Source organism: Macaca fascicularis, chromosome 7 (genome assembly GCF_037993035.2).
Source record: "Macaca fascicularis isolate 582-1 chromosome 7, T2T-MFA8v1.1".
Classification (NCBI taxonomy): domain Eukaryota; kingdom Metazoa; phylum Chordata; class Mammalia; order Primates; family Cercopithecidae; genus Macaca; species Macaca fascicularis.
The window spans coordinates 132327125-132354982 of record NC_088381.1 but is presented as its reverse complement, the minus strand read 5'-3'; the positions used below and the strand labels follow the sequence as shown (position 1 = coordinate 132354982).

Genomic DNA, 27858 nt, shown 5'->3' with positions numbered 1-27858 from the left:
TTTGGAATATAGAGGAGGAAATTTTATTAGGTAAAAACAATGGATTAAAAAATGTAACAAAAGTACTTTAACCCAATAATTCCATTTTATACTGTATACTAAAATACAGAAAATAATCACATTGTAGAATGCATTTATACCATTTATAATTATTATAATTCATTACATTTATAGTTAGTACAGTCAAAATTTAAGCCATTTTTATTTAATAAATCTAATTCCACCAGTCAATCAAAAATTATTTGTTGATTTATTACTCCTTTGATCTGGCACCGTTAATTATTGGTAATATTCTTTTATTTTTCTTTTTCCTACTTATGTTTAGAAGTCTGCAGTTCTGTATACCTCCTCATGTTCCCAAAAGAGATTAACTCTAGGGTTTTTTAGACTCTAACACTTCCCTAGGCTTATTTGTTTTATTTCTCTTAAAGCAGTTGAATTCACATGTATTTGAACACTTCAGTGGGTTTTTCTCTTCTTTCTACCCACTATCACGTTGCAATTAACTCTTAGATTTTCACTTAGTATAATTATTAGAATGAATATTCAAGTTATCCTACTTTATAGTGAGGGTTTTTAAAATTATGTAACTTCTGTACATACTATTAAGAATACTGCAAATCTCTGTGCTTCTTGTTAAAACATTGGAATAAATAGTCATAAAAATAAGCATTTCTCAAAATATATAACATCTTGATATTGCAGAAGAAACAAAATAATCATAAGGAATTGGTGGGGGGAGTGGGGAGGGATAGCATTAGGAGATGTACCTAATGTAAATGACGAGTTAATGGGTGCAGCACACCAACATGGCACATGTATACATACATAACAAACCTGCACGTTGTGCACATGCACCCTAGAACTTAAAGTATAATAAAAAATAAATAAATTTTTAAAAAGTAAGTGTTCAGCAGAAGAAAGTAAAAAAGAAAAATTATAAGGAATTGGGTACATAAACAGAAAGAAGTAAAACTACAAGTATATTCAGAATAAGGAAATAAAATGCATATGGTTAAGTAATGTGTATATGTGCATATATATGTATAAAACAAAGCATTTATAGCCAGGCTAAAATCTCACCAAATATTTAACTTCTCCATTAAAGATTTTTAAAAACCTGTTAACATCGTTTCATTGAATACTTAAATTTTATCTTGAAATTTGAAAGCTGAGAAGCATAGTTTATACATAAATATTGAGAATAAGTATTTTAACAGAAACTAATTCTGCCTTATTAGGTTATATTGCCAAGTTCAGAAAAAAATAATGTGTCTGATTTGTGGAAATCTACTACTATTGAAGTAATACCACTTCTATTCTCCTTCAAGTTAACAGATTTAAAAAGGAGTTTCATTAATATAAATGATCAAGATTGTGACTGGCATTTACAGTGGAAAAGGAAGAAGGGCAAGTGTTTTACTACAGTGAGTAATAACCAAATTATCCTGTTAAAATATTGGTCTTAAATTTTTTTCTCTGTACCCATTACTTCTTACACTCTAAACTACAGATTTTTGGTGTAACTTTTTAAGTTGCCTAAGTACATTTCGTAATATTTAAGCTACAATTCTAGTGATTTTAAGTTTAGAATTATATGTATCTATATAAATAGATTTGTGATTATGTCTCTTTATATTTGCAGTAGCCTAACAACCCCTTTTATTTTAGAAAGACCCTTGAAGATAATTAGCATATAAAGTTTTATTTTAGTATAGCTGTAACCACTGATGTTGTATGAATTTTCTAGTTACTTTTCTTTAGCAGATTTACACAAATATTAGAGAGTCACCATGAATCAATTTTGTTACAACAAAGTGATTCCAAAGTGATCTTTACTGAGTTTTCTTGGATCTTTGCAACTGGAACTTTTTGGGCTGATGAAGTTTGTCAGGAAGACAGAAAAGATGGTGCCACTTCAGATCTGATATTCCTGGGTCTGCACTTAAAGATTATCTGTTGAAGATTGATTCTTCCCCATGTCCTCTCCAAATTCAGATCTTTCACTTCTCCACAGGTTTAGAAGGCCCTATTTCACCACTGCCACACAGAAAAAGACAAAACTCAAGAAAAATAATATTACAAGTTGACTGCTCTACAAGATACAACATAATTCTTAGATCAGAATTTCTTGGCTTTGGCACTAGGCCAACACACTGTTAACAGAACAGAGCATGGAAACACAAGCATAGCCGCTAGAATTTAAATTAATTACTTCCTGAATGTAACTTGTACCGTTCAAATATAAGATGTTCTTATTAATCTATCAGTAGGACATATAAATATATAACATAAAAAAAGATAGGGGTCAGACAAGTAGAGGAAAGTAGGGAGGAAGGAAGCAGTTAAGAAGTGTTTTCCTTCAAATAAAATAATTTTACAATGTACTTTAACTTGTTAATGACAAATCTCTGATTGAAACATAAATCTAACAATTTTTTTTAAAGTTCATATTCTTTTTACTGTCTTCAGCCACTCTGCAAATGAAAATGAAGCATACACACACATACAAATACACACACAAAAGAAGAGGAGGGGTTTTTCTGCAAATTCCTAGGCTTATAAGCCTCCTAACCTGCCCTAGTGATTCTGAGTAAAATCGTATTTTTGGCAACAGTGCTTTGCCCTCATAATAAGATCCTTAATAAAAAAAAAAATTTTTTTTAATAAAATAAATTCTCTCTTAAGATGTTTTGCTCACATCAGGGAACATAAGCTTTTGAAAAAAAAAAAAAAAGATGGTTCATAATCTGGATGCTTAGAATTAATGTTTCTATTATCTAAAAATGAGCTCTCCTGATTGTGTTTGATATGAGAAGTTGGTTTAAGGAGAATAAAAACACGTTAACTTTTTAAGTAAGTGGGGGCTTTGTAAGCTGTATAACTGTTCCTTCCTCAAAAAGGAGAAAACAAATTGCAAATTTTCTCACATAAAATTATTAATATCCCTGACTCTGATATGAAATAATCTTTTAAATTTTGGTCATCCTTTGGCCCTAGACATTCCTGTGTTTTCACTTAATACAATAATGATTAGTACATTGATACGTTCAGTTCAGAGCCAAGTATTTAATTGTAATCTTAATACTATCTTTTTTGGTCAACAATTGAGATGGATAATGAGAAATTATAATGGCTTTCTGTCCCTTAGTGATCTGTGGTGGATTTTGATGGAAAGAATGAGCAATTTTGACACTACTAATTGACTACAGTGATTTGGTTCTCCTGAATAAGGAAACAATTTAAGTAGGATTTGAACTTCTTAATGCTAAATTCAACCAATTGTGTGCATATAAATGTGAGTGGTATTGTTCGTTCAAAATTAACATTAAATTTTTGTTTGTTTGTTTGAGATGGAGTCTGTCTGTCTCCCAGGCTGGAGTACAGTGGCACGATATCAGCTCAGTGCAACCTCCATCTCCCAGGTTCAAGCGATTCTCCTGCCTCAGGCTCCAGAGTAGGTGAGACTACAGGCATGCACCACCACTCCCGGCTAATTTTTTGTGTTTTTAGTAGAGGGGTTTCATCAGGTTAGCCAGGCTGGTCTCGAACTCCTGAACTCAGGTGATTCACCTGCCTCGCCCTCTCAAAGTGCTGGGATTACAGGTGTGAGCCACCTGAGACACTGCTTCCGGCCAGAATTGGCATTAATTTACAAGCTGCTATTGTCGTTTAGTTTATATTTAACGCTTAAATGATTATATAGACATTGTCCACAGAATCTTCACCATGTCATTCTTCTGTTCTTACTTGAAAAGTGACATTTGGCAGATGGTAGCCAGATCATTAAAGCAGTAGGTTTAACATAGTAGTGTAGAAATCAGGTAATAGATGCATAAAGTTAAAATAATATTAAATTGAGGGAGATTGTTTCACTTAAACCATTAAATAACCTTTTTTAAAATTTGCTGCTAGGTTAGGGTGGTTATGCAGCTATGTGTCATTTCCTGAAATTATCTTTCATTTGTTTTATGAGTAAAACTGTCTCTATAAGTTTACCCTAGAAATCCATAGGTATTTTGGGAAATTGAATTATAAGTGGCTAGATTAACTAACTTTTGTTTTTAGGCAAACTTAGATTGCTCTATAAATCTTAATCAAATCAATCACATATGGTAACTGGGGGAGGGGGTTATTCTGCTTATTAGTCAAAGATATGATGAATTTATTTATCTTTTAAGACAGGGTCTCGCTCTGTTGCCCAGGCTGGACTGCAGTGACACAACCACGGCTCACTGTGGCCTCGACCTCCCAGGCTCAAGCAATTCTCTCACCACAGACTCCCAAGTAACTGGGACTACAGGCATGCACCACCATGCCCAGCTAATTTTTAAAGTTTTGTAGAGATGGGTTTCGCTGTGTTGCCAGGGTTGGTCTCAAACTCCTGGGCTTAAGCAATCCTCCCAACTCAGCCTCTCAAAGTGCTGGGATTATGGGTGTTAGCCACCGTGCCTGGCTAAAATGATGAATTTCTTATCCACATCATCTGTTAAGGCAAAAAGAGGAAACTGGTTATTCTGTTATCCTGCTTTTTCTTGGGAATATTTATTTTCAAATGATTTGAGTCCTTCAACTCAACAGTCTCATAACCAATAAAAGGAAATGGAGATTGGTGGGAGATTAAAACATAAAGGACAGGAATAGGGAAAATAAGGGAGGAAAAGGTCACAGACACAGAAATGTGGAAGTTGAATTCAAATTAATTTTTAATTGAGCACCTACTATGGGCCCCTCAAAATGGCTGAGAGTACCACTAACTGTTTTAAATGAAGGAAAATCAAAAAATAACAGCATTTTTTATTTATTTCTAAAACATCATTCTTAATCAACCATTTAAATAAAGTTTTGTTTTCCACTCATGTTTTCACATTATTCAGCATGTTACTTGGGTACCCACTATTACTAGCCACCTTACCAGGCACAGCAGTTGACAGATGAACAAGGAGCACAGTCTCATAGGAGCTTTATCACATGTGTTCCTAGGCTGAAAGGCCCTTCTTTATACTTCTTGGTAGGTGGAGTACAGGAATGTAGAAGTCAGAAACCTAGGTTCAAACTCCAGCTCTAATATATATAGTTTCTGTGTGATTTAGGAAAAATAATCTCTCTGAACCTCAGTCCCCCATGTGGAAAATTAGCATGATACTTACCTCATAAGGCTGTAGGGATTAATTAAAATTATGTATGTAGAGCACTTCACGGAGTATAGAGAGTGCTAAATAAATGGATGCTGAGGTTATTGACAGCCCTAAGATGGATGGATCATGGGTTCCCAAATATGGGATGCAATTTCAAGTTCTTAACACCAAATATAACCCTACTTGCTTTAGTTTCCTGGCATTCATGCTATCATCCCCAGTTTAGTGCACCTCAGGTTATCAAGGATGTAGGAGGGATTCTACAAGCATATGTTCCCCCAGAGCTTTTTGGTACCCTGCAATCCTAGAAGTTGTTGATGCTAGGATGTCTGGAGAGCACAGGCCATTTGTCACTGAGAAGCATATGTTACAAAGGAGATGGGAGTAGTAAGGAAAGTTGAGGAACTGATCAAAATAGATGAATGTCAAAAAAAAAAAAAAGTTTTCACTTTTAATTCATGATAAAAACCCAGTTAAAATTAGGTATACCAGATTTCTTTATTTTCAACCATGTGTGCACATACACTCAGATTTTTTTCTTTTGGTAGTGATTTGGCTTTTTGTTAACAACGGTGACACAAGTTTTATGTTTAATTTAAATACTACAACGGTTAAACTGGTTTTGGGTGAGATTTTCCAGAAATTTATTAAATACGAAGTTCCTTAACTACTGACTTAGAGGAATAAGTATTGTTTAACCAGGGAAAAAGTTGTCAACAACCACCAGCTTCTCTTCCTACTTTTTTAGAATATAAAAGATAGTATCTAAATTATTTTTTCCTCTCTCATCACTTACAAAAATCTCAATTATTTAGGCATATCCTTGGCATGTTCATAAAATTGTTCCATTAGGCATTCTATAATTATAATCATATTATTTTTAATCCCTACTCATTTCACCTATAATTTTCAAATGTTTGATTTTTATTCAATTCTTATATCCTGTTCATATATTTTTTAGCTATAGTAAAACATGATTTTTCATGTGTATTAATTTTTTTTTTTGAGATGGAGTCTTGCTCTGTTGCCCAGGCTGGAGTGCAGTGGCGTGATCTCATCTCACTGCAACCTCCACTTCCCAAGTTCAAGAGTTTCTCCTACCTTGGCCTCCCAAGTAGCTGGGATTACAGGTGCACGCCACCATGCCCAGCCAATTTTTTTTTTTTTTTGAGACGGAGTCTCGCTGTCACTCAGGCTGGAGTGCGGTGGTGTGATCTTGGCTCACTGCAACCTCCACCTCCTGGGTTCAAGCAATTCTCCTGCCTCAGCCTCCTAAGTAACTGGGATTACAGGCATGCACCAGCATGCCCGGCTAATTTTTTTGTATTTTTAGTAGACATGGGGTTTCACCGTGTTGGCCAGGCTGGTCTCAAACTCCTGACCTCGTGACCCACCCACCTTAGCCTCCCAAAGCACTGGGATTACAGGCTTGAGCCACTGCGCCTCACTTAATTTTTATATTTTTAGTAGAGATGGGGTTTCGCCATGTTGACCAGGCTGGTCTCGAACTCTTGACCTCAGGTGATCCACCCACCTTGGCCTCCCAAAGTGCTGGTGCCCAGCCTCTACTTTTCCTTTTAATTAGTGTCTTGACTGCTCTAGCAAACTTTTTTTTTTTTTTTTAATAATGAGCCCCTCTGGAATTCTTTCTTCTAATTGAATTTTTGTCCATACTCAAACTGTTAGTTACACATTAAACATTTGCCATATACCATTTAACCCATGTGCGTTATTTCTAATTTTTTTCAGAGATGGAGTCTCACTCTGTCACCCAGGCTGGAGTGCAATGGCATGATCATAGCTCACTGCTGCCTTGAACTCCTGGGCTCTACTGATCCTCTCACCTCAGCCTCCTGAGTAGCTGGGGACTACAGGTGCATGCCACCATGCCCTGCTAATTAAAAACATTTTTTTTTTCATAGAGATAGGGTCTTATTATGTTGCCCAGGCTGGTCTGGAACTCCTGAACTCAAGTGATCCTCCTGCCTCAGCCTCCTAAGTAGCCGGAACTACAGATGCAAACCACCACACCTGGCCTCTCTGAATATTTTTACCTTAAAAACATGAGGGAGATGAAGACACATTTCTGAGTCCTAACCCACTGCTGCCTTGGTTGTGCTTTATTAATTTCTGAGATTCTTAGTCCTGTTTACTAAGTAATCGTAGAACATGCAAGTTGTATTGTACTATAATTGATGGCAAACTTGCGAACCATTCCTCTGGGTTTTCTTGCTGTGTAGAATAAAAGGGCCAAAGCAAAAGAGTCTCACAGTATTCATGAGACAGAAAGAGAATTTGATTCCACTATCTATCTCTGTAGATTCTCCTTTCATTTTTATATTTGGAACCTAAACACCTAAGTTACAAAGGCAGAAGGTCTGGCAGCTTCTACAAACTTCTTTCATTATCTTCACACCCAGGGAGGGCAAGAAGCAACAGCAAGGAATGACAGCTCTGCAGCTCTGCCCCAGGAGAGGAAGGAGATATGAAGGAACTGGGTTGGAGAACTGGGCTGGAGAAAAGTGCTGGATATTTTTCATTCTCCCTAATTTTAAAAAGCAAGTAGTCTTTAAGTTAACTTTTTGCCTTGATAAGGAGAACTGTACATTCTACTTTAGAGAAGCCTGTGCTTCCCTGTAGCTAGTTCCAAAACAAAAAAAGTATGTTCTGTGAAACATGAAACTCAGAAAAAAAACATTAAGGTGGCTCACACCTGTAATCCCAGCACTTTGGGAGGCTGAAGTGGGTGGATCACAAGGTCAGGAGTTCAAGACCAACCTGGCCAAGACAGTGAAACCCCGTCTCCACTAAAAATACAAAAATTAGCCGGGCGTGGTGGCGTGCGCCTGTAATCCCAGCTACTCAGAGGCTGAGGCACAGAACTGCTTGATTCTGGGAGGTGAAGGTTGCAGTGAGCCAAGAAGTATGAGCAACAGAGTGAGACTCCGTCTCAAAAAAAATAAAAACAAAATAAAAAATAAATTGAGGTATGGCTTTCTAAAACTATAAACATCTCAGTCATGTAAAATTAGAGAGTAAAGTTTATATATTTGCTTGCTAATTGTCAGCTGTTAGTACATGTCAGAACACTAAATTAAGCCCCCTTCCTAATGGAATATTCTTCAAAGACTGGTAGTATTTAGAAAAAGCCCTATTCTTTAATGATGGGGAAAGCCACTGCAAGAAAAATGTTGAAGTCACAAAAAAAGTGATCTCAAAGAAAATTATGTCCATTATGATACTATACACTGTAGTTTGGAAACTTGGTTTATCTGATCTCTTTATACTACTCTCTGATGGTCTCTGGGTTAGAGAACTTTTATCTGGTTCCTATCAGTAATATACATACCACATTTCATTTTAAGTTGGATTTCAAATTTAATTACTTGATAAACTATTGTATCTAAGTAAGAGTAAGATGAATCACTTTTCCTGCTTTTGCTGTTAAAGTTTCAATTTTTGTGTGTATTCTACCCGTCCCCTGCCTATTTCCCATTATTTGAATTCTGCACTTGGTTCCTGTGCTGTTCCTATCCTTACTTAACACTTCAACATATCCCCACAAATCTCTGAGCTCACATTGTGCTCTAATGCTTTCAACTAAATCTGTACTCGCCAGTATGTCTCTCAGTTCTTTTGGCAACTTGTTCTTTTATGTAAATTGTATACAAAATATGATTTGCATACTTTAAATATGATGTGAACAAAAAGAGCAATGCTGTCAAATTAGTGTTCAGAATCACAAATTTATATTTTTAAAATTAGGAGTTAATTAAAATCCCTTTCATTATGAAAAGGGTACTACATTGCAAGTAACTCACATTAAAAGGCATTCTATTCAATAGATGTGTTTATTGTGGGTCAGTTTTGCCAATGTTTTAATTCACATGTAATTATGTAGACCCTGTGTCAGCAACAACTAACAATACTACTACTTTAACTGAAAAAACGATAAACTGTTTCCATTGATAAACTGTGATTATTTTAGAATCCTCGTTTTATAGTCTTTTACAGAAAAAAAGATAATAAATGGCGATAAACTGCAATTTGCCACATTTCCTCCAAATCTTAAGACAGTATAAAACACAAGACATTTTTTTGTGCACTCTACTTTTATAGAACAACCAGGTTTATAATTGATCTCTTTATTTTATTAGATTTATCAATATACATGGAAGCTTTCTCAAATCTCAAAATTCCAAAAGTATGTAATTGTAAAAAATCATTTTTTCCTTTAGATGTCATATTCTTAGAGAGCTATTAAAGTCTATTTATAAACAAAAATAATTGATAAACTAACACACTTTAGAAATCAGAATATTTTAAATTAAAATATTTTAATGAATACAAGATATGTCTTTTTAACTATCATAGTTAAATTTAATATCACAAAACAAAATGACTTATCCTCACTAATTTTTCAAGTGAGGTAAAGCCATTGGAATTTACACTTAATATAAGTTTTAAATGTGATAATTAAATGATAATATTTTATCAATTATAGGAAATATTCATTTATAAAAATTTCCTCAGGTCCATCAATCTTTTTAGGCCAAGTTTGAGCCCATGTCAACCTTAAAGGTTAGATTCAGTGCACCTAACTTGCCTAATAAGCTTGTCAATTTAAGAATGTGAATTTCATTAATAAGGGGGAATAAAGAGTAGTTAACTCACTAGAAGTGAATGGGATAGTTTCAAGTAATTACTTAAAGAATTTTAAAAATTTAAACAGAAATGGCCAATGATTCTGGGTTTAAAATTTCACATAACCTTAAAAAAAAAAAAAAAACCCACATAGAAATAGTGAAGTCATCACCTTATTGATGAAAAACTAAAGTTTAATAGTCATTGAATGGGTAACAACCACTTGTAGTCTACATTTAAAAAGTAATTTTAATCATAGCTAAGAAAAACTAAAAACAAATAATTCTATTAAGAAACAACAAAAATGATAAACATTTAATACCTAAATGTAGATACTTAAAATCCTAACAAAAATATTAAAGTTAAAAGGGCCTTGAAATTTGTTTCTAACAAATCATCTTATATAATCAATTCCTAAATAGCTCATATCCTTTGCTTTGGTGTTTTACCTGCTATCACCTAAACATTAGTACAGTAGAAAATCACTTAGGTTCTTTTCAAATGCTTGGCATTATAATGTGATCTCATATCTTTCCTCAAATTAAATTTTGCTCCACATATTCCACATGTATACAGATGAACATCCATGTGCTGCTCCAACTGTTCATTATTTGGGAATATCTGAAAGCAGACCTGGCATATAGTCTCACCAGCAGATAAATGAGAAATCATATGCCGTACATGGTCATGTTTTCTGAAGTTTCCTTGATCACAAATGGAACAGACATACCTGGCCATGCCTTTGTGCATATCATTGTGCAGTCGCAACTGACGCTCTCTTAAAAACTGCTTTCCACATGTTTGACAAACAAACTGTTTTTCCTTAGTATGAACAGTATAGTGTTCTCTTAAGTGACACCGCTGATAAAATCCTTTTCCACACAGATTACAAAAATGCTTTCGTCTGTGATCTCTTTCATTTTCTTCCATGATGGCACTCTTAAACATATCTTGATCTAAGCAGCTAGACATATGTTCAACCACTAGATTTTCAGTTTCAAAACGCTGGCCACAATTAGGACATCGAAAAGGGCAGGCAGAATGTTTAAATAACTGCTTTTTTTGGATACTGTTTATCTGGTAATGACTGTCCCTAAAATCATCTAGCATTTCAACAAACATATCTCTTATTTCGGACTGCTCATCAGGATTCTCTTCCAAGTCCATTTTCTCCTCAGTATTTCCTAACCCATTCATGGTCAGATCTTGGGGCTCACCACATCGCTGAGCATGTTCCTGAAGCTGCCTACCCTTTACAAGTATTTGTCCACATTTACCACATGCACAGATATTTTCAATGTGTTTGGCTAAGTAATGAGATGACAGGTCCTCCTCGGTTATTGTAAGTCCACACAGCTCACAGGATGCATTTTCAGTATCCTCTTGTACTGGACTGCTGTTGTTAGGGGGCCTCATATTCTCTAAACCACCTCTTTCATCAGCACTTACTGACATTCGAGGTTTTAGAGTTTTCCTGCCACTTTTTTTAATGCTGACATCTTCTTCAACATAGTATCTATAAAATGGCTCTTCAGGTTCATCTTCTAATTCATCATTGTCAGTGGATTCATTACAGTCTTTATCAGTAACTTTAATAATGTTAAAGTCTTTCAGTTCATCTGTAGGAATATCTTCTGGCTCCATCTTAATAATAATCCTTTTCCTCTCAGCAGCTCTGCTTTTCTCTTCGCTGGCTATTTCAGACTCCACTGCACTACTTTTTCTGCTTCCAGTGGTTGAAGTTGAATCATCAGCAGCCTGGCTTGTGTCTCCTCTGTATTTGTCCGTCTGTACAGAAAATGTTTTAGAAGAATCTTTTTCACTGAATTCAGCTTTGATGTTACTGTCTTTTCCATCTCTAATATCTACTATTCTATGGTAAGATCTTGTGTTTTGGTATAAATGTCTGTTAGTACAGGTCAGCACATGCTCATCTAATAATTTTTCACAGCTAAAACCAAATCCACAGCTATCACAGGTAAAACTCCGCCCAAAGCGTCTTGACACACGTTCTTTTGGAGTAGATAATTTGGACACGGAACTTTTTTTACATACATCAAATAGTGGCTCAGGAAAATTACCTAATTGTAAAGACTCTTCATCAGGCTCTCTATTATGTGGTGTATTTACTGTTGAACTTGGCTCTGCACACCACCTGTTGGCTTCATTGCCATTTCGAGCCACAGTATCTTCATACATTCTTACCCCAAATATCATTTTGCTGTTCTGTTTGCTGGAAGCAGAAGAGGAACATTTTGAACTAGAACAATCTGCATCTTGGATGTCTTCTAAACAATCAGGAACATTGTACAGCTGTAGGTAGTTCATTGCCACTTTAAACTGCTCAAAACTGGAGGGAGCTGTCATAATTTTTCCTAAATACATAAATTGCAAAATGAGATCAAAACATTCTGCACTAATTTTCATGTTGCTGAGATTCAGTTGTGCAGTACTATGTTGATGGTTCATGAAAAACATTCTAAAATAGGAGCTACAGGCAGCTAGAACTGCCTTGTGTGCTTGAAAGTAAATGTCATCAATTGCAATACAACAGTCACAGAGAAAACCCCATTCTCTTTGGTTGTTTAGCTGCTGAAGGACGTAGCTGCTGTGGCTGGGCTTTGCCATCTTCTATTAATTAGACACCTATGTAAAACAAAAATATTAAAGTCAGACAAGATATAGAAAAGCACTTGAAAAAAGTAATTGTTATCATGATTTGTGACTTGCATGACTTTGCTATTACAATCAAGAAATTAAGAGCTTTCCATTCTTTATATAGTAAAACTCAACAATATATACTTGAATCATTATTTAAATCTGAAGATGAAGACATCCAGCCATTTATTCAGGTTTTTCAAATTGAACAAAGGCATCAAAAGCAAAAGACAGTTTTAGTTTCATTACAACTCTTGGGGGGAACATGTACACTAAATTTGAACAGAAAAAAAAGACATTAATTTAAAAATACTTGAAGGAGGCCAAGTTTGTGGCTCACGCCTGTAATCCCAACACTTTGGGAGGCTGAGGCAGGAGGACTGCTTGAGCTCAGGAGTTTGAGACCAGCCTGGGCAATAGTGTGAGACCTCATCTCTACAAAAAAGTTTAAAAAATTAACCAGGTTTGGTGGCATCACCTGTAGTCCCAGTTACTTGGGAGGCTAAAGTGGGAGGATCACTTAAGCCTGACAGGTAGAGGCTGTAGTGAGCTGTGTCGCACCACTGCACTCCAGTCTGGATGACAGAGCAAGACTCTGTCTCAAAAAAAAAAAAAAAAAAGAAGAAAAGAAAAAAAACTCTTTAAGGATATGAGTAATTAAAGTAAATAAAACAGCAACTTAAACTGAAAGTTAACAATTAGATTGTAAAGTATTAAAAACTTACTAGATGATTAATACTAAGGAACTATTGCTCATTTTTTAAGTGTGAGAAAGGTATTTTGATTGTGTTAAAAAGAATCTTTATCTTTTGGATATACATACTTTAGTATTTACAGATGAAATTATATATCTGATATATGCTTAAAAATAAATGGGGTGGGTGTGGGCAGCAATAGATGATACAAGATTGGCCATGTGTTGCTAAAATAATCTATTTTTAAAACCCTATTAAGCCTGGGCAACATAGCAAGACCTCGCCTTAAAAAAAAAAATTTGCCCGGCATGATGATGCGCCTGTAGTCCCAACTACTGGGGAGACTGATGCAGGAGGATGTCTTGAGCCCAGGATTTTGAGGTTGCCGTAAGCCATGATTGCACGCCACTGTACTCCAGCTTGGGTGACAGAGCAAGACTCTGTCCCAAAAATAAAAATTAAAAAAACCTTATTAGGGCCAGGCACGGTGGCTCACACCTGTAATCCCAGCACTTTGGGAGGCCGAGGCAGGTGGATCACGAGGTCAGGAGATCGAGACCATCCTGGCTAACACCGTGAAACCCCGTCTCTACTAAAAATACAAAAAAAATTAGCCAGGCATGGTGGCAGGCACCTGTATTCCCAGCTACTTGGAAGGCTGAGGTGGGAGAATGGTGTAAACCCAGGAGGTGGAGCTTGCAGTGAGCCAAGATCATGCCACTGCACTCCATCCTGGGCAACAGAGCGAGACTCCATCTCAAAAACAAAACAAAACAGAAAAACCTTATTAGATTATACAGAAATGGCACCAAACAAATAAGTTGGATTAGTGCCTTTGTCTTTTCTTGAATTATCAGAGAAGCAATAGGTCTATAGAGTTAGAATGTGTCTCGTGTTGCTCAACATGCTTTTCATGGTATAAGGAAGCGTGGGTTTATTTGAGAAGGTATTTTATTTATCCTGAGAGTGTAAAGTTTTCTTCCTTTTTTTTTTAAAGCAGGGTCTCACCCTGTTACCTAGGCTGGAGTGCAGTGGCATGATCATAGCTAACTGCAGCCTCAATCTCCCATGCTCAAGCAATCCTCCCGCATCCAGAGTAGCTGGGACTACAGGCGCATGCCGCCACATCCAGGTTTTTTTTTTTTTTTTAATTTTTTTAGTAAAGACAAGGTCTTGCTATGTTGTCCAGGCTGGTCTTGAACTCCTGAGTTCAAGCGATCCTCCTGCCTCGGGCTTCCAAAGTGCTGGGATTGTGGGTGTGAGCCACTGCACCTGGCCTCTTCTATATTTTTTTTAATTGTTAAAAGAAAAAAGTAAGGCTGGGTGCGGTGGCTCATGCCTGTAATCCCAGCACTTTGGGAGGCTGAGGTGGGCAGATCACCTGAGGTCAGGAGTTCGAGACCAGCCAGGTCAACATGGTGAAAACCTGTCTCTACTAAAAATAAAAAAAGTTAGCCAGGCATGATAGTGGGCACCTGTAATCTCAGCTACTTGAGAGGATGAGGTGGGAGAATCGCTTGAACCCAGGAGGTGGAAGTTGCAGGGAGCAGAGATTATGCCACTGCACTCCAGCCTGGGCGACAAGAACCAGACTCCATCTCAAAAAAAAAAAAAAAAAAAAAAAGTAGCAAAAAATTCAAACATAGAAGCATATAGACTAAAAACATACCTCAGGTCACATACCTCTTTTCAGAGGTAACCCTTTCAAACACTCTGGATTATATACCTTCAGATCTGTTGAGATGCACATGTACATAGTTAGCATATACAGTACCTATGAGATGCCAGGCAAATAGTTTTGCTTTTGTTGTATTTTTTAACCTAAATGTTATCATACTATATATACCTCTCTGCAACTAGTTTTCTTCACTTAACATTAGACTTAATATGAGTGGGCATTTAAGTATTTTTAGTGTAGGGAGCTTTGGATAAGGAAGAAAGGAGAGGAAATATTAAAAGCACTCGAAATCCTATCAAACTATAAAGTTAAAATAAGATCAAATTTTAGCCTCAATTTTTAATCCATATACATAAAGCTTCAGAATCTATCTTCTACTTAAAAATAAGTTCCTATGCAATTTGACTGAACTTAAAAAGAGCACGTAACAAGCTGTTCAGAGAAATGTTCACTCTTCAAGCTCTGTAGTAGTAATTTAAGGGTATCTAAGTTTACGTACTTCTACTTGCTTTTTATCCATTCCTCACAGATCATATATAGGTCACACACCCCTTTTACTACCTATATGCCCATCCTGCCACCTCTAAGACATAAAGTTCCATAGCCAGAGATATGGGACTGGTGAAATGAAGATGGCTTATGATGAGACCTGCTACCTTCTTAAAATTGCAACCACTGCACCTTTTCTGGAAGCCAGATCAAGTTTCAAGTAGGTACAATATTTCAAACCTCTGTAACTCAGGTATCTGTAAAAAGCTGTGAGGAATCATGTTCAGCATATATCTAGATACAAAAAGCAATGTATGCACAAATATACTTATTAATGTGTTACTTCTAATTTGAATGCCTAGTAAAAAAAGGAGTTGTTAAGGTAAATCTATGCCCCAGAATTCACTGTCACATGGCAGTGAATTAAAAATTATATTTCTGAATGGAAACTACCGAAGTGGGAAAATGTTCAAGATGGAGAGCCAAATAAATAAACACAGGATACAAAATTATGTTAGAATTATATAAAACAAATCCACGCCACAACCTTATTCAAAAGGTGGGGGGAAAAAGATGAAAAAAATACACGAAAATGTTGACCCAAGCCCGTTTTAAGTAGGATGAAATTTCTATGTCTATAGTCATTTTTGTAGGATTCAGAAAGACATTTAATAATCAACCATAGAGTAAGAGCCAGAGGGATAGGTATTATTTCCAAAAAACCAAAACTTTCTATTAATAAGAGTAGTTCAAGAATGAAACAAACTTGTTCGGAGAATGAGTACCCATATTAAAGCAGGAACAGGATGCTACTGAGGACAGTAGAGTAGTGAAAAGAGCATAGGCCTGGGATCAGACAGACCTGGCTTCTTATCTAGCTTTCCCACTTTTGGGAACTTGCTTATCCTCATTGACCCTAAGTTTCCTGAACTGTGAAGGTAGGAATAACAATACCTCAAATACAATATCATATATGAGGATTCACAGAGGCAATGTGTAAAATGTATGGTGCTTGGCATGTAATAATGAAAGTAACAGTGGATGTTGTAATGGTGGCAATGTTTATTTAAGCATCAGGGTAAGTTTGACTTGATAACCTTAAAATTTCCTTCCAAATAAGAGTCCATTAGAAAGCCAGTAGTTAATCTATAAAAACTTTCAAGTATTAAATAGTCCAGGCTTGAAATAATGATATAAAAAGCGTAGAAGTTCCAAGGACCCTTTCTTATCTAGATGAACAGCAGTTTTACCATCAGCAACCAAAATTAATACAACTACATAGAAGATCAATATGATAGGCACATCTATAGCTATAGTCACAATTCAATTGAGTAAAAATACATATTCTTTTATTAACATAAAGCACTACAACAAATAAGAGCACTTATAGCATTTTAATGCACATTTATTCATTCAACAAACATTTATTGAGTACCTTTGGTATACCAGGAACTGTATAAAGTATTGATCATCAGCAGTAGCACAAATTTTCTGTAATATCAAGGAAACATCATTTGAGGAAGTTTTACTTTTCCTAAATCAGTGATTCCATTCAACATGTATTCTGTAAAGTGCCCACTCTACAGAAGAAGGCATCATGCTGTAGTAGAAAGAACAAGTGCTCTGGGTCAGAGGCATCACAGTGTGAATCCCATTGCCTCCATGTTTATACTCCTATGTTCCCCCTATAGAGCTGGAAGCTAAACAAATGAAAGCTGAACAAATGCTGTGTCTAATTTTTAATTCTAACACAACAGTTTTTAGGCTGACCTAGAATTGTAGTTTAAGTAACATTACTATGCAAATGTCCAAGTTCTGAGTAAAACTGATTTTAGGCAGAGTAACTTATGATAGCAATCATTCACACATTAGCACCAGCAACTTTGTCCTTGTTACACCTCATTCAGAAAGGCTTTTTTCTTTTTTCTTAAATTTTAATTATTATTATTATTTTTTTGAGACAGGGTCTCACTCTGTTACCCAGGTTGGCATGCCATCACAGCTCACTGGGCTCAAGCAATCCTCCCACCTCGCACCTTCTGAATAGCTAGCACTACAGGCATACGCCACCATGACTGGCTAATTTTTGTATATTTTTTGTAGAGATGAGGTCTTGCTATGTTGCCCAGGCTGGTCTCGAATTCCTGGGCTCAAGCAATCCTCCCACCTCAGTCTCCCAAAGTGCTGGGATTACAGGTATAAGCCACTGTGCCCAGCCCAGAAAGGCTTTAAGAAGGATTAATACACCAAAAAGAGGTAGAGGCGTATGGGGCAGGGGAGGAGGGATCTAAATTCCTGTGAGACTTTTAGCTTATCTCTTGAAGATAATTTTTTCATTAAAAATTTTTGAGGCCAGGCACAGTGGCTCACACCTGTAATCCCAGCACTTCGGGAGGTCGAGGCGGGTGGATCACGAGGTCAGGAAATCGAGACCATCCTGGCTAACACAGTGAAACCTCATCTCTACTAAAGGCACAAAAAATTAGTCAGGCGTGGTGGCGGGTGCCTGTAGTCCCAGCTACTCAGGAGGCTGAGGCAGGAGAATGGCAGGAACCCAGGAGGCGGAGCTTGTCAATCTAGTCTTATTTGATAAATGTGTTCCCTAAGTTATACTGTGTAAGCTATTTCAGTAAATTTCTCACTGACATAGTAAGATTTCAGAAATATTTTTCCTCATTGCTAGATCTGTTAAATTGGAAATAACAGTTTTGCTGAAAGTTTCTCTTGCTCCAGCCTTGGTAAATGATAATTTAAGGGTCTATAAACAAGCATATTCGATGAATAAAGAAGTAACTTAAAGGAATTTAAAAGTGTTTCTGTGAGGCAAATAATCACCCTTTAAATTGTGTCATAGACTTGCAGCACCAATGAGGCATTTGAAGAAGATTTGCTTAGTCTCAGTGAAAGTCTAGAGAGCCTAGCATCACAGTCCCAATTCAGCACCCCAATCTCTGACTGACTTACAATTACCTCTGGATCTCAAGGAGATTTACATATGTATGTTTCCTTTTACCTATTTCTATGTCTTATAGGTCGAATGTATGTACGCATATGGATTTGAGGATTACAGAGTATTTTAAAAGTCTAAAATGTAATGAAAGGATTCTTACATTTTAACATCAGAATATCAGAATGTATTGAATACTCATAATGTTCCTAACACTGGATAAAACATTGAAATGGAGGGTGGAGAAGGATGGTGTACAATAGAGATAACTGTATATGAGGAATTAAATTTGAAACCAAGAAACAATTTGAGGAGTTTAATAAACTATATTGAGGCCAGGTGAGGTGGCTCGTACCTGTAATCCCAGCACTTTGGGAGGCTGAGGTGGGTGGACCACCTGAGGTCAGGAGTTCAAGACCAGCCTGGCCAACATGGTGAAACCCCGTCTTTACAAAAATACAAAAATCAGCTGGGCATGATAGCGGATGCCTGGAATCTCAGCTACTTGGGGGGTGCGAGGCAGGAGAATCACTTGAACCTGGGAGGCAGAGGTTGCAGTGAGCTGAGATTGAGCCACTGCACTCCAGCCTGGGCAACAGAGCAAGACTCCATCTCAAATATAAAAATAAAAATAACTATACTGAATAAAGTTCAGCAAGGGTTTAGAAGAAAAGCATTAATTATACCAAAATAGTAGGCTTTAGGAAGGATGCAGGATTTGAGTAAAGCCTTGATGAATGAGTAGGATAAACAGAAAGCAAGGGTGAGGCATTTCAAGTATTTATATAGATGTGTATGTAAATAGTTGACAAGGGTACACAGTAGCTTGGCTGGAAATGTAATGGGAGGGAAGGTATATTTGCTTTACTGGACTGGTAGATGAAGGTTATCAAAGTACAGTAAATGACAACTGTAATACAATAATAATGTGAATAGCTAACATTTGTTATTTCTTACTATATGCCAGGCTCTATTCCAGGCAGATGTATAAGGAGATGTATATATCTCTCACACATATATTACATATATACATATGGATATATGCAATATATATGTGTGCATATCTCACACACATATATTGCATATACACACGTATGGATATATATACATGTATGTGTGTATATGTGCATATATGTGTATATATGCATATATAGGTATCATTTTGTATATGTATGCATATGTAAGAATCATTTTAGCATTTAATCTTCCTAACAAACCCCACAAAGTAGATGCTGCTATAAGACACATTTTCAAGATTAAACAACAGAGGCATACAGTGTTATATAACCTTTGTAATATCACAAAGAGAGGACTTCGTGGGATTAGAACACAGGCAATGACTCTAGAGCCCAAGATCATGACCTTAAAGATTTTGCCATCTATAAAAATAACGTCACATTGGTAAAATTCTTTCCTAGAATACCATCTTGCAGGGCATAGGGTCCAATCTCTATTACATTCTCTTGGTTTCTCCTTGAAACTTCCAAGAATAACCAGTTGTAGAGGCTCCCAAAAATAAGAGATTTTATTTCAATGCACTTAAGTGACAAATATGATCAAGTTTAGAAAATTTTATTCACTATCTGCACTAGTGGCTGTGCATTAGACTCCAAATTCAGTATTTAGTACGGGAAGTTCTGCAATAATAACTGGGTTATATCCTAAAACTTTATTTTTAATTTATTTGGAACTTGAAACACATATTCCCATAGAAACAATAATATAAATGGTGGCTTAGTTTTATACCCACATCTTAAAGACATAATGGAGCTGTATATTAAGCCTAACAGTGCAGTAGTATTACTTGTATCATTAGCACTGACAAGAGATCCAAGGAGCAGTGTGACATAGCAATGCCTACTGTACTGAAGCCTCAAAGACAGGGACAAGGCTTAATGGCCTTTGTGTTCCTTGTGCCTAGCACACTCTTCCCACATAGTTGACACTTAATACGTGCTTGTCAAGTGAAGGAAATAAAAAAGAACCCAGAGGGCATATACTGTTTGTTTGAATACAAACTCTACCACTAGGTTTAGCTATGCGGGAACTTCTTTACTTCTTTAAGCCCATTTTCTCATCTATAAAATTGGGATAATCATACTTCTCACAGGACTCTTACATAAATTAGAGATGACAAATGTTCCTTTGCCTTTTCAATCCAAGCACAGTACAATTTTTTAAAAATTAATGTCATAATTATAGTTTATAGAATTTTATGAAATGATCAAGTTCAACCCACTGCTTTACAGATCAAAAAGCAAACTGAGGGCCTAAGAGATTAAGTGGTATGTTCAAAGTCACATTTAGTTTTAGTGGCTGTCAGGATAAGACCTTGGTCTCCTCAATCCTGGTCTAGGGCTCTTCATACTACTCTAACTGCAGCCTACACATATAGCATCACCTGGCTGGCTGTTTTCTCCTTTGAAACAATTATGTTTTGCTGAAATACAGTAGTTGTTCAAATTTGCAAGGGTTGTTTGCATCTACACAAAATGGCCTCAGATCAGACTATTATGCTTTTGGAGATTGTGCTTTGTTGGCTGGTTAGTATTTTTCTGTCTCTTTACTTGCAAGCCAACAACTGTCACTTCCTAAAGGTGTGCTGATCTTCTGTGGCCCACCATTTCAATCTCTTCTTGGCTGTGAAATTAGACAAAAACTCATTGAAAATTGAATCTACATATCCATTCATCCTCAAGAGGGAGCACAGCATCTTCTGAAGACCTAAGGAAATGCTCATAAGATGTAAAGTTTTAATTCCTGAATTTTGTTGACAGGTGATCAAATTTCCTTCCTCTTTTGCATCAGGCCAAAGCACTGGATAGCTGAGGTTGCCAACCATATAACTTACAAATAAGTGAGATGTTCCTGTAGTTCAGTTGCATTATAGTTCTAAGAAATGAACTTATCCACACAGAAAGCAGAAGGAACACAGTGGCTTCTGGAATATTCCCCTCTCCCTCCAGAAGTAGAGGAGGAAAAGTACATTTTAATCCATTCATGCTAAAGAGGCAGCACAGCATCTTCTGACCACCAGAGGGCACTGTGTAAACAGTAGGCTCTTTCAGCCAAATGTGCTTCACCAGGAAATCTCTTATTGCCCATAGCATTAGTATTCTTAGGGTCCGTTTTGTAGGACTTCTATTTGAAAGTACTAATTCTGTGGAATCTGATTTTGTCTGGAACCCACTTAAAAATGCCCCTCCCCCATATTCTGTCTCAGCTGCCACCACTATGTACCAATCACCTAGACTCCCTGGGAGCTGCCTAGAACCTCTCCCTCATAATCAACCATTAAGTGTTGCCAATTTTCCCATTAAATATTTCACAAATCTGCCCATCTACTCCATCCCTACCTTTCCTGTTCTCGTAAGGCCTCTATTATCACTCCTGAGTTATTAAAATAGGCTCCTCAACCAGTCCCTCAAATCCTTCACTCTCAGGTAATTTTTTTCCTTCCAAGAGCAATGCCGTTTTGAAGATGATTCATGAAGAAGAAAAATCATATCACACTATTCTACCATGGTTCCCCTCACATATCCTCAGGCTAAAGTATAAAATCATTATTGAGGCATACAAAGCCCCCCATGCCCACCCATCTAGTCTTACATGTTTAGCTAGTGCCTGCTTCCAAACTTCATGTTCAAGCAACATAAAACTGCTTGTCACCACCTTCACCCTCCTCCACACACACCCAGCATACTTCATGAATTTCTTACCTCCCCTCCAGTTTTACTCATACCAATAGGTTCTTTAGGTCTGAACCTCCCACGTATCATTTAAAAATCAGTTTATCACCTCCTGCAGAAAGCCTTTGTAACACCTTCCTCTCCCACTATTTTAGGTTTTGATCTCATTGTGTATTATTTCTCTATTTTGCACTTTTTACACTGTATTTTAATAATCAGAACAGCTACATAAAGTAGGCATTAAAGCACAAACTAACCAGACTGCCTGGGTTCAAATTCTGGCTCTGCCACTTATTGTGTGACCTTGAGTAGGCTGCTTAGTCAATTTGTGCTTCACTTCTGTCATCTATGAAGGGATGGTAATCCTTTCTACCTCTTAGGAGTTATTGTTAAGTAGTATCTCTCAGGGAGTAAAATGCTAAATAAGAATTGGTTATAATTATGTGTTGGTCTCCCCCATGAGATTGTGAACAACTCTGAGACAAGGACTTTGGCTTTTTCATTTCTCTGGAATATTAAGCATTCAGTAAATGTTACTAAACGAATAACTGGTGAGGCAGCTCTATGATGATGGGAGGGATTACCCAGTTTCCTTCTTTGAGCAGATTCTATACATTTTTTTTTCTTGAGACAAAGTCTCACTCTGTCACCTAGGCTGGAGTGCAGTGGTGCAATCTCAGTTCACTGCAAGCTCCGCCTCCCGGGTTCACACCATTCTCCTGCCTCAGCCTCCCGAGCAGCTGGGACTACAGGCACCCACCACTATGACCACACCTGGCTAATTTTTTTCTGTATTTTTAGTAGAGACGGGGGTTTCACCATGCTGGCCAGGTTGGTCTCCATCTCCTGACCTTGTGATCTGCCTGTCTCAGCCTCCCAAAGTGCTGGGATTACAGGCGTGAGCCACCACACCCAGCCAGATCCTACACATTTTTAAAAAAATTGTATTGTTTCCAATTTTGTGGCACCAGTTTTAATTCAAACCAAAATCCTGAAAACATCACAATCATATAATTAAACTTCAACAAAATGAAACCAATAAAAAGTATCATAAAATGTATGTTCATTCTAAGAAACTTAACTCCATTTTTAAGCCTTAAGATTCCCCCTCATCCCAAATAACCTAACACCTCAAAAGTCTTGCCATTTCACACATGCTGTTCCTTTGCTTCAAACCTTTTCAATGTCTAGCTCACCCTGTTTGGGAAGTATTTTTTCTTTTCTTTTTTTTTGAGACAGGGTCTGGCTCTGTCATCCAGGCTGGAGTGCAATGGGGCAATTTCGGCTCACTGCAAACTCCGCCTCCCAGGCTCAAGCGTTCCTCCCACCTCAGTCTCTCGAATAGCTGGGACTACAGGCATGCGGCACCACGCCCAGCTAACTTTTGTATTGTTTGTAGAGACAGTGTTTCGCCATGTTGGCCACGCTGGTCTCCAACTCCTGAGATCAAACAATCCGCCTGCCTAGGCCTCCCAAGGTGCTGGGATTACAGGGGAGAGTCATTATGCCTGGCCTCTTTGGGAAGTTTTTTCTGATCTTAGGGTGAGGCAGATGCCTCTCTTCCGTGCTGCCAAAACAGCCTATACATACAACTATATGGTACCAATAATGCATCATCCAAACTGTGATGCTCTATTACACACTTAAGGCAGGTATTGCAATTATTTGGCTCCCCTGCTTTACTGTAAGCTCCTTGACACCAGGGCAGTATCTCATTCATTACTAAATGTCTGACATTTAGTTGATATTTGATGAGTTTTTGAATGAATACATGTTTAAACACGGAAGTTTTATTTTGCTTATCAATTTTTTGTTTATTTCAATCATGGCAACTTTTACATAGTAGTTGAAAATTTACAAAGCATTTTCCCATATATTAATACAACTGATCTCATAACCATCCTGAGATAGGTATTTTTATTATCTTCATTTTGTAAATGAAACAGGTTCAGTGGTTGACTTCCCCGAAACTGCTTATCTTCTAAGTAGAAGCTGAGACTCTTGATTCAAAGCCCTAAGTTTCAGTTTGTGTAAACCAGACAACACTCTTCTAAATATGACTATTAGCTGAAGTGCCCCTTTGGAACATTCTAAGCCTCCCTGAGTCACCTTTTTCACGAATCTAAAAGCTCTCATCATTCTCTCACTGCCCCATCTTGCAGGAAGGTCCTGTCCCTTCCCTAAATCCCCTTCCATCTGCTAACTCCCCACTGTCCACCAGAGCATGCCTCTTCTAATACTTCAAAGTGGGGATGGAGCTCTTCAGTTATCTCTAAAAAGGACTGCATGCATCTCATATAGACAAAAGAAAATCTGGTTAATAATTCTTTAATCTTCAAATTTTATTTTGAAAACAATTTTAAATTCAAAGACAGAATAGTATAAAAACCACCCATGTCCCCAACAGCCTCAAATAACCAATGTTGTAATTAACTTTCTATGTACTATTTTGGGGCTCTGTTTTTAGATCATCATCAACTTCTTCACAGTTCATTCTTAAATACACATCTAAGGAGTGAGTCCCCGCCGCTTCCTCCCCAATATCAGTCTCTTCCATGCCACATCTGAAAACAGCAGTCATTGACCCCTTTCTTCTAATTTCCTTTCCATATGTTCAGCATGCAATCTTTGGTGCTGATCAAGAGGAACCCCATCGTATATCAGCATAGGGATATACTGGCGGTGGTCTTCATGGCAAGTATACCCACTCCTTCCTAATTATAAATTATGAAACTATAAAGCTGAGGGTTTGCTTTTGTTTTGATGTGTTTGCCTGCTGTAAATCAATCCATCAGAGGCTGGGCAACAACATTAACATAAACAAAGTATGAAAAATAGTCCACCATGATACGGTAAGTATTTAATAAGGACAAACCTAAAATAGCAGCCCAGTTACTTAATCAAATAATTTTAAATCAGCCCAGTGCAAAACACTCCCCTTTCCTTTACTTGGCAATTCTTACCAACCTGAGTAACGTGAATAGAGAACATGAGTCCATGAATCACCACAGGCCATCCCCAGGCAGAGTGAGGCACACACAGCAGCACAGCTGTAACCAGGTTTTAAACAAGGAATTGACTGTACACAGTGATTCTCTCTGGGGAGTGGGAGTCAAAATGACTTTCATTTTTGTATTTTATATACTTCAGTACAGGCTGAATTTTTACAAAGAGCATGGATTTTATAATAAAAAATTACTTACATTTTGAGAAAAAAGACATGAATAACCCTTAATTTGGTTCATATAAGAATATGAGAAAAAACAATTTCCGTTTTAGCATGAGATACTAGCACGGAAGAAAATGTCAGGAGAAAACATTCTGTAGAGACCAAAGTGACCTCTCAAGAAGATGTTTCTCAAATATATCTCAATTTTTTGGGAAGACAACAGATTGCAGCTTATTAACAAAAATCTACGGGAATTTTTCTGTATTTCTGTATCAACAGTTTCCTCTCCTTTGCACCAGAAGGTGAAGAGCAAAGGCTTAGTGCTTTTCCTGGCTAGAGGGCAAGTCTGAAAGCAGGTACTTCTTTTCTCCTGCACATTAGAAAGGGAAATGATGCTACAAATAAAACGAGATACTCTTAAAAAGGTCCATGAACTATATCTTCCCCAGAGCCTGGCAAAAGAGGAGAATGAGGAAGCAGTACAAAAATTTAGAAGTGTTAAAGTGAGATCAAAGCACAAGGTCAAGAGCAAGTGGCTGTGACTGCGCTCATGCCCTGCTAAGGCCCTGGTTAAATATGGTTTCTCTTTTCTCTGACAATGATACACCAGTCCCTTCCCCACAAAAAACTCGAAAAAGTAGGCCATCATATTAGGAGTGGGAAGAATAGAAAGGCTTCAGGAAAGACTGCTCTACCCGAGTTATTCAATACCATGAAAATGTGGTATTAATGGAGAAAGACTGCTCATAAAATGAATGTAAGAGGTTAACTGAAGGCTCTACTGTAGACGTTGTGTCTACTAACCTTTGTAAAAGCATTTCACCTCCACCAGGCTTCAGTTTCCTGGTTTTTGTTGTTGTTGTTTGTTTTTTGGAGACGGAGTCTCACTCTTGTTGCCCAGATTGGAGTGCAGTGGCGCGATCTCGGCTCACTGCAACCTCCGCCTCCCGGGTTCAAGCGATTCTCCTGCGTCCGCCTTCTCAGTAGCTGGGATTACAGGTGCCCGCCACCACGCCAGGCTAATTTTTGTACTTTTAGGAGAAATGGGGTTTCGCCATGTTGGCCAGGCTGGTCTTGAACTCCTGACCTCGGGTGATCCACCCGCCTCGGCATTTGGGATTACAGGCGTGCGCCACTGCGTCCGGCCCAGTTTCCTGTTTCTTTAAGAGGAGTAAGCCGCTTTCTAGCTCCCAAAGTCATCCAGTTATTATTGAGACTTTATTAGATATCCAGCAAGTGATTCAAAAGCAAAGTTTTGAGGTTCTGAGCAAATGATGGCCAGCCATCATTCAAGCCTCATCTTTTTGTACTCAATTTTCCCCGTTTCTCCACATCATATCTATCTGCACTGATAAAATTTCATGGAATCTAATTTCTCCGTTTCAAAGAAGACTGTGATTGCTCTGTAAATTACAAGAACTGCATCCTTCACCAAATCTGCTTCAGAGTGCCTCCAACTTCAACTCAAGACATTGATCCTAGGTTGCCTCAAAAAGCCTCGGACCATTCCTTGGGTTCGAGTGTCAAAGGGAACACTGTTCTTGTAGTGATACATACCGTATGGAAACACTAACACCAATGAAGAATCTGCGTGCACCGCCACACTGAAACTCGATTTAAGAACATTATCACACACATACAAATGTCCTATCCCCGGAAAACGTCAAGGATTTTCATCAACCTCTTCCTGATGCGCCCAATTTAGAAAATGTCATGTCAACCCTTCAGATCATGTACACGCGTTGCTTAGGTAGAAAGGGAGACTGGGTGGGGTGGCTGAGCTCAGACCTTGCCTACATACTTTAGTAGTAAACGACTCCCGATCTGCATCCAACATATTTACCGAACTTCTAAGTAAGCGCCCACCGCTGCAAGCGAAAGCACTTCCTTCCCAGGAAACAGATCTTTTCCACTTAAAATTCCCAAACTCAGACCTTCCACTTTTTACTGAACAAAAAGCGTGTGTGCCGGCGAGAGGGGGTGGGAAACAGCGTAGCAAGAATTTGCGGCTCTTACGCCTCCTCCCTCGGAGCGCGCCCAAGTCTGCAGCCTCGGGCTCCGGGACACTTCCCCTCCCACCCGCCGCGGAGCCGCAGCTGTAAGTTGAGAGAAGCGGGCTCCAGGCACGTCAATCAACCGGGTTCTCCCGCCTCCCGTCTACACCTCCCCTCCCCCCCTCGAAAAAAATAAAGGCAGAGAAAGAAAGAAAAGAAGGTAACTAATTTGGGAACTAGTCTCCGTAAGGGCTTTGCCTCCGACTCAGGGAGGCCGCACGCCCGGGACCTGACGCGCCGGCAACAAGCAGGCGGCCTGGCAGCCGCCCGTCACCGGGTCCTTGCAACGCGTCCGCCGCGCTCCGGCTCCCCGCACGGGTCGGCGCCGCTCCGGCCCCGCACTCCGCCAGGCCCGCGGCCCGTCGCCCTCCGGCCCGGGCGAAAGTTGCGCAAATAGCCCCACAACTGGCAAATACTTACCGGCCGCAGCAGGAACCAGAGCTGCGGAGATTTTAGGGAGTTTAAGGCAAATCAGCCACGGCAAAGGCGGGCGGAGGCGAAGGGGCCGCGAGCTGCAGTGGCGGCGGCGCTCGGCGCTCGGGTTGGGCTGCGCGGAGAGGCTCTGGCTCTGCCAGGGACTGTGCTGCAACAAAGGACTTCCGCTGCCGCACAGCCGCGCCTGCCGCACCGCACTGAGCCGGCCCCGCTTACGCGGCGACTCCGGGTCTGCCCACCAGTTCGCTGCGGCGTCCGCCAG

General features: G+C 38.3%; 1 protein-coding gene and 1 long non-coding RNA gene across 7 annotated transcripts; one reads left to right on the top strand and one right to left on the bottom strand.

Annotated features, from left to right (window-relative positions):
• Nucleotides 1–27751, bottom strand: ZBTB1 (zinc finger and BTB domain containing 1). 6 transcript variants are annotated; one of them, XM_073997521.1, is made up of 4 exons: nt 27582–27751; nt 16738–16793; nt 10513–12428; nt 1–2040 (listed from the first exon to the last, which is right to left on the bottom strand). In XM_073997521.1, exons 3-4 carry the CDS (start codon nt 12408–12410, stop codon nt 2004–2006), a joined length of 1935 nt encoding a protein of 644 aa, XP_073853622.1. In that variant the 5' UTR covers nt 12411–12428; nt 16738–16793; nt 27582–27751; the 3' UTR covers nt 1–2003. The 6 variants fall into 6 exon arrangements, with proteins under 6 accessions (XP_073853622.1, XP_005561532.3, XP_073853623.1 ...); XM_005561475.5 differs by lacking the exon at nt 16738–16793; XM_073997522.1 differs by lacking the exons at nt 16738–16793; nt 27582–27751 and adding an exon at nt 25912–27184.
• On the top strand, nt 1328–5579 carry LOC141407292 (uncharacterized). The gene is made up of 3 exons (XR_012415857.1): nt 1328–1427; nt 3354–3461; nt 4182–5579. It is a non-coding gene; the product is annotated as an uncharacterized lncRNA (long non-coding RNA).
• Nucleotides 27752–27858: the final 107 nt, after the last annotated feature.